Source organism: Merops nubicus, unplaced genomic scaffold (genome assembly GCF_000691845.1).
Source record: "Merops nubicus isolate BGI_N331 unplaced genomic scaffold, ASM69184v1 scaffold40779, whole genome shotgun sequence".
In the NCBI taxonomy this organism is placed as follows: Eukaryota; Metazoa; Chordata; class Aves; order Coraciiformes; family Meropidae; genus Merops; species Merops nubicus.
Genome location: NW_008630968.1, coordinates 32,444 through 44,652, shown reverse-complemented (window position 1 = coordinate 44,652; position 12,209 = coordinate 32,444). Strand labels below are relative to the sequence as shown.

Genomic DNA, 12,209 nt, shown 5'->3' with positions numbered 1-12,209 from the left:
AATGAGCCCTTGTTAATTAGCTAGCAGCAAAGAGAGACAATAAACTTATCGCAGTTTCCTGGCTTGCCAGTGATCTTCCTCTATGTATGAGTTGCCTCTTCAAGGCATTTTAACCAGGGTAAGTTAAACCTTCCTAGGAACTGATCCACAAGGAGACCCTTGAAGGGACCACTTCAACACTGGCTTAAAAGGTGTTTTATTTCCCTAAATACACTGAAAAGGGATATTTTGGCATCTACAGAAGAACCACCGAGGCCAAAAAAAAAAAAAAAAGCATTACTCCTACTTTTTGCTTGATTGTGAATTCAGGAAAATTCTTTTCAGAATTTGCTAAGCTTTTTGTGGAGGCAGATCAGGCATGCAAAGGCTCCGTATTTCTGACATACTGGTGAGGGGCACAACTTCTGCTCTTACTTCTCAGAAATGAGGTAAATTGTATGTTGAGACTATTTCTGTGAGAAAAGGGAAAATAATATGCTGAAATGATGATCCTGTTGAGACACTTCTGCTGTACTGTCCTCTCTTTGGTGACAGTACTGATGAAGGCATTTTGTAGACAGTGAATGTCAAGAATTTTTTTGTCTCTAAAATGTTGTCCTGGCATGCTATTAGTATAGAAATTGGCTCCCACTCAGACACTTTAGAGATCTTACAAGATCAATGGATGGGCAAGAGAGCAAGAATGTGAAATACAAGTGTGTGCTTGTGCATGGTTTGCCTGACATAACCTTCATCTCCTGCGACTTCTGTGACTACCAGGGTGGCTTGCAGAAAAGTTGGACCTGGGGCCAACTCAAGTTAGACACTCAGGTCCATATTCAGGCCTATTAGTAATTTTTAATTTAACTTTGTAGTAGTCCTTTACCACACATTTAGTGTGCCATGCCAACACTGCAGGACTCCAGTGGTCTAAAGTGGTTTAAAGGCTCCCAGCTGCATGTATTGGTGGCCCAGTTAGGCAGTAGCCCAGATTAAAACAGCCAGAAGTGATCACAACAAGTTTGCACAGACCAGGTTGCTTCTCTCTGATTTCATAGCAATACATTACTGTTCCCTGCTTGGTCTGCAATAACACCCAGAAGCTGGAGGTGCTGGTGGAGCTTGGTAGTGCCAGGAGGAGAAGGAAATGCCTTCCCCAAAGAACCTGCAGCCCCCAGCTCCCTTGCCCGGGTCTGAGGCAGGTGAGATGAATGTTTGTGGCTTGGTGAAAATGCCCTTGCTTCCTGCTACCTGCCTTTGGTTGAGGTGCCCAAGACCAACGTCTGTCACACGAATTTCAGAGACCAAAACAGAAGAATCTGAATTTGCTGAAATAAGAAAGAATCTCTTAAGCCCAGGCTATTTTTAGAAGATCCTCCATGGAAAAAACAAAGTCTAATTAAAAACAGACTTTATTGTTGCAGTAACCCACCATTTCACATGTGACCCTGGGAGTCTTCCACCTCTCTGGGTTTGTTAAATCCCATTAGCTGCCCACATCCTGCTTAGTTTCAAAGTCAGGCCCAAATACTGCCTTCTCCACCACATCTTACCATTTTCAAGGCACAAAATGAACATCACCCTTTTTAGGAAGTTCTGCTCTAATATTTATTTTTTTAAAGAACACTACTTAGAATGATTTAATGTATTTTTTGGGAACTGTAGGCTTGGTATTTTTTTTTATGTGTGCTAATCTCCACTTTATCTTACTGCCGCAAATAGCACAAGGGAAAGGTTGTTTCTGCAGAAAAGTGTATCTTGGAAATGTGCTTTTTTAAAAATTATTGCCTGTGAAGAAATCTGTTTTTCCACCAGTTGCCTTGCATACTTTTTAGTGGTATAACAGGTTCTGAGGGGAGATCTCTGCCACAGATAGCACCCTGAACATCCCTCTTTAGGATGCAATTGCACATTGTGTCTGGAAGGTTCTCCTAAATGCATTGTCCTACAGTTATTCCCTGGGTGGTGAGTAAAGTCAAGGGGGTTTGGGCCTTCCTTTTAATGGCCTCTATGCCTTGCAGGCACTAAGTAATTTTCAGAAAGGCTCAGGACAGGAGGCCTGGGACATGTCTCTGCTTACCTTCCCTCATGAGCCACCTCCATGGCACTTCAGCAGAGCAGCAGCTGGGAGCAGGCTGGCCAGAAGGCAGAAATCCTAGCCATGAGTCCTCAAAGACAACAGCTCCTTCCTACATTTTGGCCTTCCCCAAGCTGACAGGGTTAGTACCTCCATTGTCATCCTTCAGAACTCAGCAGCAGCTGCATGCTGAAGGATTTGGATGCAATATCTGGACATCCATGCTACAAGGGACCATGATGGCAGGGAAGGGGAGCAGCAGCCCCCCTGTGAGGGATGCACTGGGCTCCAAGGGCAGCTCTGTCCCTGCTTTTGGAAGGTAACCAGGAATTGTGGAATCAAACAGAAGGTTTGCAAAGTCTTTGTAGACTTGTTAAAATGTGTAGCTCTGAAACTCTTTCCATGCTGTCATAGAACTGGCTTGGGAAAACAGCTGAGAAATAAGTGGGAGGAGAGCACCAAGGGCTAGTCAGGGGATGGGGTGTTCCAGCCTGCGAGCTTGCCACTGACCAACAGCAAGCAAAGGAGATATTCTCCCTGTTATGGCAACGAGGACCCTTGCAGAGCCAGTGCAGGCTGTGGAGCCTGGGTGTGCCTCAGCCCTTCCACGTCCCCGCCTCAGCAGGCCCAGCAGTGGGCCAGGGCTGCAGGCAGGGGCAGCACGTCAGGAGCAGCCAGGAGCGCTGCATGGGGCAGCAGCAGTTGGGGCTCACCGTTCCTCAGCTCCAGGCTCCCTTGCCAGTGGCACCATCTCAGCGTGGCACTGTCGGGGCACTCGCAGCCACTGACCCGCCGGGCGTGGCAGCAGTGACGAGAGCGTGCACAAGCACGGGACTGATCAGCACGAAGCTCCTCTTACTTTCCACCCCCTTTGTTTGGGTGCAGGCAGACCGTGAGACCTAGCAGACCGCAAACCCACAACCAGCAAGTTGCAGAGCCTCTAATTTCTGCCCTTTGCTAAGCAGGTCCCCTGAGCCTCGGTCAGAACCTCCTTGCTGGAGGGAGAGCTCCATGTCTTCCTGGACTTACTCAGCAAACTGCCAGCAGCACCCCACCCCCCAGACATTTTTATTCTGTTACCCTGAATTTCACCTCAAAAAGCAAATTTTGCCTGGCCACAACTTTGAAAGGGGCAATACCAAATGCTGCAGGACACGGCCTGTTACATCTGATAGCTGTCCAGATTTACCGCCTGCCCCCCCACTTCTTAACTGGTGTTGCTGTCAGATCCTCCTTCTGGCTGGACAGATCTTGCAGGAAACTTGGTTATTAATCAGACCATGCAGCTTGAGGTGACACATGCACACACAATGTCATACATTGCTATTTAAGGAAAGTTAAAAACCCAAACAGGCGAGCAGAAAGCTCTTGCTGTCCTTGTGAAATGACTGCCAGTGTTCCTCTGTAAAAACACACTCATACTTCCTCTGCTGCAACTTCTCACACCGCTCAAGTTCCCCAGGGGAAGTGAAGAAGAAAACTCGTCAGAGAAGTTGATCAGGAGGGAGAGAGAGATGGTGACCCTCTGTACAAGTGGCACTACTTGGGGTGTTTGGGAGTATAAAATGGGCATAATACCCACATGCTTCTCTGGTTTGCTACCATTACTAGCCATCCATAACTTTGAATTAAACAGTAAAAGCAAATACCTAGAGCTCTTAAAAGCAAGAGTACTAGCCAACAAGGAGAGCCTTTGACTGTGGAATAGGATGTGTTATGATTGAATGCTAAGAGGGCAGTAGATGGGAGTTGTACCTGGGTTGCATCCACAGCTTCCCTCAGGCTAGAAGATGCAAGAGATGCTGCACAGGCATGCCAGCAGAGAGGTGAGCAGAGGGAGCCTGCCCGTGTCACCCTGACGTAGCCTGGGCAGAAAGAAGACCTGATGTTTGCCTCTCCACCCTCTCTGAGCTGTGGCTGAGGCGTACCCGGGGGGTGCTGGAGGTGCCTTTCCCAACAGAACTCTGACCACCTTGCCCGGGTCATGGTTCTGGAGCTGGTCTGGGCCCTGATTTATTGACAGCTCTCACCACATGTGGCACTTCAGTCTCAACACTGTGGCACTAGGATCAAGATGTGAAACCTTTGGGATGAAAGTTGCATGCAGCTACCGCAGTTATTCAGATACCTGTGTGCTTACATCAAACAGGGCAGCCTTTTGCTAATTTTGTCTTTGTAATTGCTGTCAGGCCCATTCCTCTCTACCAGCCCAGCTGCGAGAGAAGCAAAAACATAAGCCAATACTTGGATGCTCAGGCAAGGCCCATCTTGCCACATCCTGAAGCAACATGTTGCTCTCCCACTGATAAGTCACCTCAACTCCTACTAACCTGCTGTGGGCAGGAGCATCATCTCAAGCTCTTCAGGCCACATGGTCCCCCACTTTCCCAACTGTGGAAATACTCAGAAGATGGACTTTCTCAGAGGCGTTCCTGATTTTGCTGGGTCATTCATTCAAATGCCAGAACTGTGACTCACTCAAAGGGTGAGTTTGGACTGGGGGGTGCAGGAAGGAAGAAGAATGACTTGCAAGAGCCTTCCTGTTTATCCATGGCTTGGGAAAAAAAACAACACAACAGAGTACACACACCCTGGCTCCATTATCTTTGCTGGCACTGCTCTGGCTTGGCTCTGTCCCTTACCACTTGTGGCCAAATCCAGCCCTGCCGGGAGCGTGTTTACTGGAGAGGAGTTTACTCGAGAGCGAAGCGCAGCCCCGCAGCCCGAGTGCTCCCGTGTGCCAGCCCAGGGCCCCGCAGCCCCCGCGCGGCGCTCCCCTGGCCCCCGGCCACGCCAGGGAGGTCATCTTCCTCTCGGCAATTAGCAAAGCGGTGGCATCGCTCGAAGGAGCTGAATAAACACATTGAACCCCGCCAGGGCCTGGGTTTGCCCTGTTCTCACCACCCTTCCTCCCGGGCGCGCGGTGGGAGCGGGAGCCCGGTGCCCGCGCGCCGCCCTTCCATTCAGGCCTGCTTGGAAAGGGCTCTGAGGGAGGGGGAGGAGGGGGGAGAATAACCCCTCAGCTTTCTTCTTTTACAACAAATGTCTTCCCTTTTTCTTTTCAGGTGGGAAAAATGCCAGCTTCTCTAAGAAAGCTGCAGCAAATGGCTGTTTTCATGGGGCTGTTCAGCGGCGGGGGATGCATCGTGATGTATAATCTTATGCAAAGTAAGCCTTGGTGCCGTTAGCAACCTTATTTCTCCTCTGCCCCTTTCACTCACTTTTGTGCAAGAGGGAAAATAGCAGCATGCAAGTTGTGAAAAGCAGATGAAGTTATGGGAAGTGTGCCTGAGACTCTGGGTTCTGCCTCCTTGGGCTCCACTTTGTGCGGCCCCAGGGCTGCCGCTCCACACATTTCCAGAGGTGGGTATTGCAATAGGGAGCAGGAGAAAGTCTGGTTTTGGGGTGTTTCCTAAGAGTGAGGGCAAAGTGAAAGCTTAAGCAGCAGCAGAGGTTTCATTTCTTACTGAGATTTTACAACTGGGCAGGAAAAGAGGACCATCAGTGAGAAGGTGTTAATGTCTAGTGGTTTTATCTGCAAATCTCTCTGTGGCACTGGCCTTTAAACACAACACACCTGTCAAGTGCTAAGACATCATTAGTTTCTCCTCAGTGAAGGGCAGATAAGAGCACTCTGCATCGAGAAGACAAGGAGAGGAAAGCCAGACAGGTGGCATTGCTGTTTCTGGACAGCTCTAGTTGCTCTGTGTCTTTGGCCAAGACTCCAAATTATTAGTCCAAATGATAGTTGTGTATTTTTTTCTAAAATTCTTTCTAGATACTTAGCATCAAACCAGAAATATGCTTTGCCCCTCCTGGGGCTGCTATAGGCCTCTTGGCCCTATGCCTCTCCCTTGCTGGTGCTATCAAATGATACTGCTTTTCACCAACCCTGATATCAGAGGATGTTGCTAGGAAAGTGTAGCCAAGCCTGTTCCTCAAACCCTCAGATAAGCTCCAAAACCTCCCCTTCATTTTACACGTATTAGTAACAAATCAGTCAAGGCTGGAAAACAGGCTTTAATTTTAGGCAGCTCATGCCCTCAAGCTCTGGAGTACGTGACAGATATATGATCCTCTTATGCTTTAAAAATGTTGAATCTGGATTTATCAAGGACATTAGCACTTCTTAATTTTCAGCTTCAGCACTGTTATTTAGAAATCTCAAGGGGGGGGAGAAGCAAAAGGCTTGTTCCCTGTGTCACTTGCCTGTGCAGTGAAGTGGTGCAACACGATGGCTACTTCTTGCTCTGTTGCAATGTTGGTGGCCACTGAGTAGCTGTCTGATAACAGTGACAAGCCAACCAGGCTGTTGGAAGGACACTTTCTGCTGCAGAGTGTGTCCTTCCATAGCCTCCAACACAGGAGAGCCACAATAGGACCCTTCCTTCCTTGACCCACATCCAGGGCTATCCCAGTTCCTTCTGCTGTCCTGGTGCACAGAACTGGCCCATGCTGGGACCTTTGAGGAGCAAGTGGCTTCCATAGTGGTGGGAGCAGAGGGAGAGGGGTGCTTCCCCCCTTCCTTCAGGCTGAAGGGAAGTTTACAAGTGTGTGGTTTCTGTGAAGGCTTGTACAAACACTTGTGTAATCCTATTTCTACTCAGCTCTCTTCACCCCCACACCCTTCTCATGGGAACAGTCTCCCCAGCCAATCCCAGCATCTTCTCAGCTCTCCTACTGAAAATGTGTAGACAGATGGATTAGTTGGGCATTTTGTGTCCAGTACATGAAATCCTAACAAGGAACAGCTGAGAAGGAGCACCAGAAAACTCAAACCTGCAGGATGAGTACAATATACTTTTAACATGGTGAGGGTGGCTTCTTGTCATGATCTGTGGGCACTAAAGGGCTGGCGTGCTGCAGTCCCTTTTGCTGAAGCTCCTTCGGGTGGCCCAGGGGGCCAGGGAGGACCAGCACAGGCTGCAGCCTGGCAAAGCTGTTTCTATGCCAACTGGATGCTGCCTGCTCACAGGGGATGCCTCTAATTAGGGAGAGGGGGCAGCATCCTTCTGCCTCACCCTCCAAGAGTAATACTGGCAGGCAAGATACCAGGAAACAAACCTCACACCTTGTTTTAAACTCTTTGGAAGGCAAGAGTGAAGTTGCCAGAGCAGGATTTTTACATGCGCACATCCTTATCTTAATTCTGCCCTTCTTAATGTCAAGAGGGTGAAGTTAGGTTGGTGTGAAGCACATCTAGAAGTCTCAGCAGGCAAGCCTTAAAGTGTTTGTAAGCAAGCCCCTGCCTCTACAGGGAGGGTGGGCACATTTCCAGCCTCAGAGCTCTGCACTGTGCAGTGGCCACCGTTCCCAGCTCCACATAGTAACCAGACATTGATAAATAGCAGTTTACTGCAGTCGTCCCCCATATGCCAGCACTGCAGCACCCAGGCCACTGTGCTTTTGTTGCTGCTTGGCCATTAACTCTAATGGCTCTTCTTTGTGCCTGCCTTTTAATGTGTCCAGCAGCAGAGCTGCAGCTTCCTTGGTGCCACTTGAAAAGCTACCTCAAGACCACAGCACGAGTTTCAGAGCAGCAGCTGCTCCTGTCCCACCCCAATGTCTGCAAAATATTCTCCATTCATCGAGTACTTTCAGTACCTCTTAAAAAAAAAAATGGAATTACCTTCAGAACTAGTTGAGATATTCATCATTATGATTGCTCCTCCCCCCTTTGTTTTTTGTTCCTTTTAGATGACGTACGAACCTATGACAAGCAGGGAGACACATCCATGAGCTGAATTGTGTATCACTATATATCAGGCTGTATTCAGAGTCCTCCACTTAAATGAGCTGAACAACATTCCAGTTCAGCACTGCTTCTCTGATGGAATGGTGTGCTTCCTCTTTCAGCCATATTTCACCTAGTTTAAAGTTTTAGATTGTTTTTCAGGGAGGGTGTGGCAGTCTGGAGGAAATGTCTTCTTTTTTACTTATGTTTTGATTTTAAGTGTGCCGTTTCCTCACTACCCTGTTTCTCTCACCTAGAAAGTTTTGCCAGGACCCAGTATTACCAGCAGGCTTTGGAGCAGCTGAACAGCAATGCTGATGCCCTGGAAGCCCTGGGTGCCCCCCCTCTTAAGGTTCACAACATCCGACTGACAGATGGGAGTAATCGTGTGGACACGGAGAGAGCACAGGTAATGCTGGGGAGGTGGTGTCACAGGGGGGCTTCCCAAGGCATCAGGTGACAAAATCAGCCAGGGGATTTTCAGCAGGTCACGAGGCACTTGGAGGCACTGGAAGGCAGTAGGACGGGATGCCAAGTGATTTGGGAGAGGAATGGATTTCTAGAGCATAAATCTACACTCACGTGTGGGACTCGGACCAGCAAGAGCAGCATCTTCACACTGTGCTGTATGGGCACATCAGGAGGCCAAAGGACCTCCCAAGCCAGTCGATCCCCTCCTGCTACTGTAAGCCACAAAACCATTGTAGGAAAGGTATCAAGTCCAGCTTTAGAATAGCAGAGCAGCTGCCTCCCCCTCGCCACCGGATACGTCACACGCTAGTTTTTAGAGCTCTGTCCAGAGCAGAATTTTACAGCTGCTGAGGAGCCAGGCTGTGGCAGAGCAGAAACGGTGCAGGTTCTGAAAGCATCTGTGAGCCTGTGCTGTGGAGGACAGGTCTCGGGGTGCTGGGGTGACGTTGTGACTGGAGAACGCTGGGCTGGGTGCTGAGGTGTTGCACAATGCCTTGCATCAGCCTGGGGCTGGGCCGGGGCAAACCTCGCTAACACAAGTCCACTTGGGTTGCTGCTGGAAAAAGACATTCCATCCGTGTTTTCAGTCCTTAATCCAAGACTGGCTGCCCTTCCCTGGTTTTGCTAGTGAAGCAAAGTGTCCCTAGTGACCTCTCCAGGTCCTTCACTGGGGGATCTCATCACATTTGAATCTTTTCTTCCTCCTGGTGAGTAGTTTTGTCCTAGGGACCAAGGAAGGGCATTGAAGAATGGGGCAGAAGGGACAGTGAAGGAGAGGGGCTGTCCAGGCAAGAAAAATTAACCTTTAACCAACTGACATAAAATTCCACTTTCCATCTTGCTCCAACCAAGCTTCACCCACAATATCCTAGCCCAAAAGCTTTCCCTGCTTTCTGGGTTTTAGAGATTCTACCAGGAAACATGTCTAAGGCCAAAATTGTGCAAAACCCCACACAACCTCCTAGGCCATTGAAGAGAGAACCTGTCCCACTGACATTTCCCTGTGTCACTGTTCAGGAATGCTGGTTGCTTGGGTGACTCAGGGTGAAGTCAAACCCTGCCTTCTGCTGACCTCACCCAAGGCACAAACCACCAACTTTCTTCTCTGCTTTTTCGTGCTCCTGAGCTGTCCTGTTCTCATGAAATAAGCCAGTTAATCATCATTAATAATTATATCACAGATTGATCTACTGACTCCACAACAGTCCCACCTCCTGTGCCTGTTAGAGAACCCCTGGCATTTTCTCTTGGTGATTGCAATGCCACCAGCAAACGCTTCACCCAAAACACACTTCTTTTATTCAGACATAATACCGAGTGCAATTAGCTGTGGTCCCTGCTGCAGCTCCAAGCTTTGTTTGTCCAACAACTGAGTGGTAGAGTTTGTGACACTGAGAAGAATCACTGAACATCTCGTTGCCTCAACGCATGTTAAGGGACTGGCCTGTGGAGGATCTCAGCCTCCAGGTTTGTTATGGTTATGGGGAGCTCTAACAGAGCGCAGGTCACCTCAGGATCACCGTGCATTCTGGTAAGGAAAAGTGTTTGCTCATAAACATTTCAGAGAGCGAGTGGTTTTCCCTGGGGGTTGCAGCTGTAACACAGCACATTCTTTCAGCAGAGATTCATGTGTGGCAGAATAGATGTACTTGTATAGCCACGCACACCTTAGCCACTAGAAAGCTTGGTGAAACTCTAAAATACAGTTTAAAACATAGTTTAAAGTCAGAGTTGGGTTAAAAATGTGTTACAACTTTGACTACAGAAGGGGTAAGTGTCCATTTCATAACACGCCTCACTGAATCTGGAACATGCTTTTACATTTGCAGATAAAGTTACCAGTATCTGGAACAAAATCAGCAGGGTACCTCTGCATTAGCTCAGAGATGGACCACTCCCAACAACGGTGCGTGCCGGGGCAGCTACAGGGACACGGGGAGGGAAGGGGCAGGAGAAGAGAGGGCAGGATGCTTGCTTTAGCCATCCGTGTTGCTGAGATCACACACACAGAGAAAGCAGAAACCCATGTCTGGCAGCCTTGTGGAGGGTTATGATGTTAGTATGAGAAAAACATCAGTGAGTTGAGAAATGGATTGAATTCACCCCTGTGGATGCACACAGAAGAGCAACACGAGCCCCCGTCTGAGTGAAAGGTGCTCTGCAGAGTGTAGCTCAGGAGACAGACAACTGCTACCAGCTGAGGGGACTGTCCCCTCCCCAGGGCAGGGCAGGGGCCATTGGACAGCTGTCCTCCCTCAGCTCTGCAGGGCGTGTATGTGGGCACTGCCCGTGGAGGCCAGGGTGGCAACCAGACCAATGGGGCAGTTAAATCACACCAGGAGGTGTGGGGCTCCTAAGCCATCAAAATGCTTCCAACTCTGAGCACACGCTCTGTCCATAGTGGTTTATTTATGTGGTTATTAAAAAACAACAGAGGGCAGCTGAAGAAAAAAGGGAAATTTGGAGTGTGTGAGCTGGTTTGGCCCTGGAGGAGGGGGCATTCACCCAGGTGCAGGCAGCACAGGGATGGGGAGGGTGCCCAGAGGCAAGGGCGACCAAACAAGGAGCTGGATGGAGGCGGAAGGCTGGCGAGCAGAGAGCCCTGACACAGGGCTCTCATTGCAGAGAGGTGCAGCAGCCTAATTAGCTAATTCTACCTGCTCAGCACCAGCTCCAGCAAAAGCAGCGCTGGGCAAGCACCAGGAGCTTCTGCAATATCTTAACTTAGTCCCCCAAAGCAGTAGTTCTTCCCAGCTAGAAAAGCAGCATGAGCAGTCTCACACAAGCAGGTTTGGAGCAGAAGGAAGGAAAGGGCTCCCACTCAGTCTCCCACAAAAGCAGTTTGCCTTTTCCTTGGAGTAACCACTGCTGGACCCTGTCAGAGTTTCAGCACTCACCCTGAGCAATCACACAGCATTCAAACCCCTCCAAGACAGGATAATTCCTTAACACAGCCTGGCTCCAAGGCTGGAGAGGAGTGGAGCAAGGAAAGCACCTGCAGGACGGAGAGGAGGAAAGGTGCTGGGCCAGGGGAGGAATGTGCTGTCTAAAAGCAGCTGGCAGGATTTTATTTGAGTTGCAACAAATAGGAACATGCATCCCAGACCTTTACATCTGGGCTGTGCTATGCTGTTAGTGGGAACAGCTTTCAGAAGCTGGGACATGCAAACCCCATTTTAAAACACCTGAGAGAGTTATTTAAAAGCCATGAGTGCATGGATCGATTGGTTTCTCTGTGCCAGCCGTTTCTACAACAACTTTACTATTATATTAAAAGCCACTGAAACAAGCTAAAAATCTCTTTTTGTTGGTGTCAGCTGGTGCCTTCAGGATGTCACCTTGAAGCTGCGGGACGGTCAGAATATTCCTGTTTACCCCTCCCCAGTGGAAAGCCCTGGTGTGCAAGAAAGCTGAAAATCAAAGGCAGCTGGTTCTCCACCTCCCCTGGAGCTGAAGGAGCCACGAATCCATCATACCCTGCTGGGTCTGTGAATGCACACAGTTGTCACAAGTGACAGTTTCACTTAAGTGGGTGCTCTCAAGACAATTTTCTCTCCAAGATCGACCTCATCATTGTCATAATTGTAATTTCTTTCTTTTGCTGGTTTAGTCACGTGTTCTGTTCTGCAGAAGCCTAAAATAAATATCTTGCAAAAGACATGGTGTTTCAGAGAAGTCATGTGTTATGCTAGTATTATGGATTTGAAATAAATAAACTGCCAGGAAACTGGGCTTCTTCACAACTGGGAACCAAAGTCAGGACATTTGGGCTGCTCTGCCATGGCTGGAAGACTAAGTCAGCTTCTCAAAGCGTTTCCCTTGCTGCTTTGGTTCCCACTGTTCCTCAGCATGGCGTCACCTAAAGCAGGGGGGCTGAAGCAGCACAGATGAAGCTCAGCAGCAGCCCCCTCCACTCCTCATGGGCAAGTCCTATGTCAGGTGGATTTG

The 12,209-nt window shown here is 49.0% G+C and overlaps 1 protein-coding gene across 1 annotated transcript; it reads left to right on the top strand.

Moving 5' to 3' along the window:
* The first annotated feature begins 5,130 nt into the window (after positions 1-5,130).
* Positions 5,131-11,675, top strand: LOC103779807 (cytochrome c oxidase assembly factor 1 homolog). Its single transcript, XM_008947453.1, has 4 exons — positions 5,131-5,224; positions 8,048-8,199; positions 10,091-10,167; positions 11,579-11,675. The coding sequence occupies exons 1-4, from the start codon at positions 5,131-5,133 to the stop codon at positions 11,673-11,675; spliced, it is 420 nt and encodes a 139-aa protein (XP_008945701.1).
* Positions 11,676-12,209: the final 534 nt, after the last annotated feature.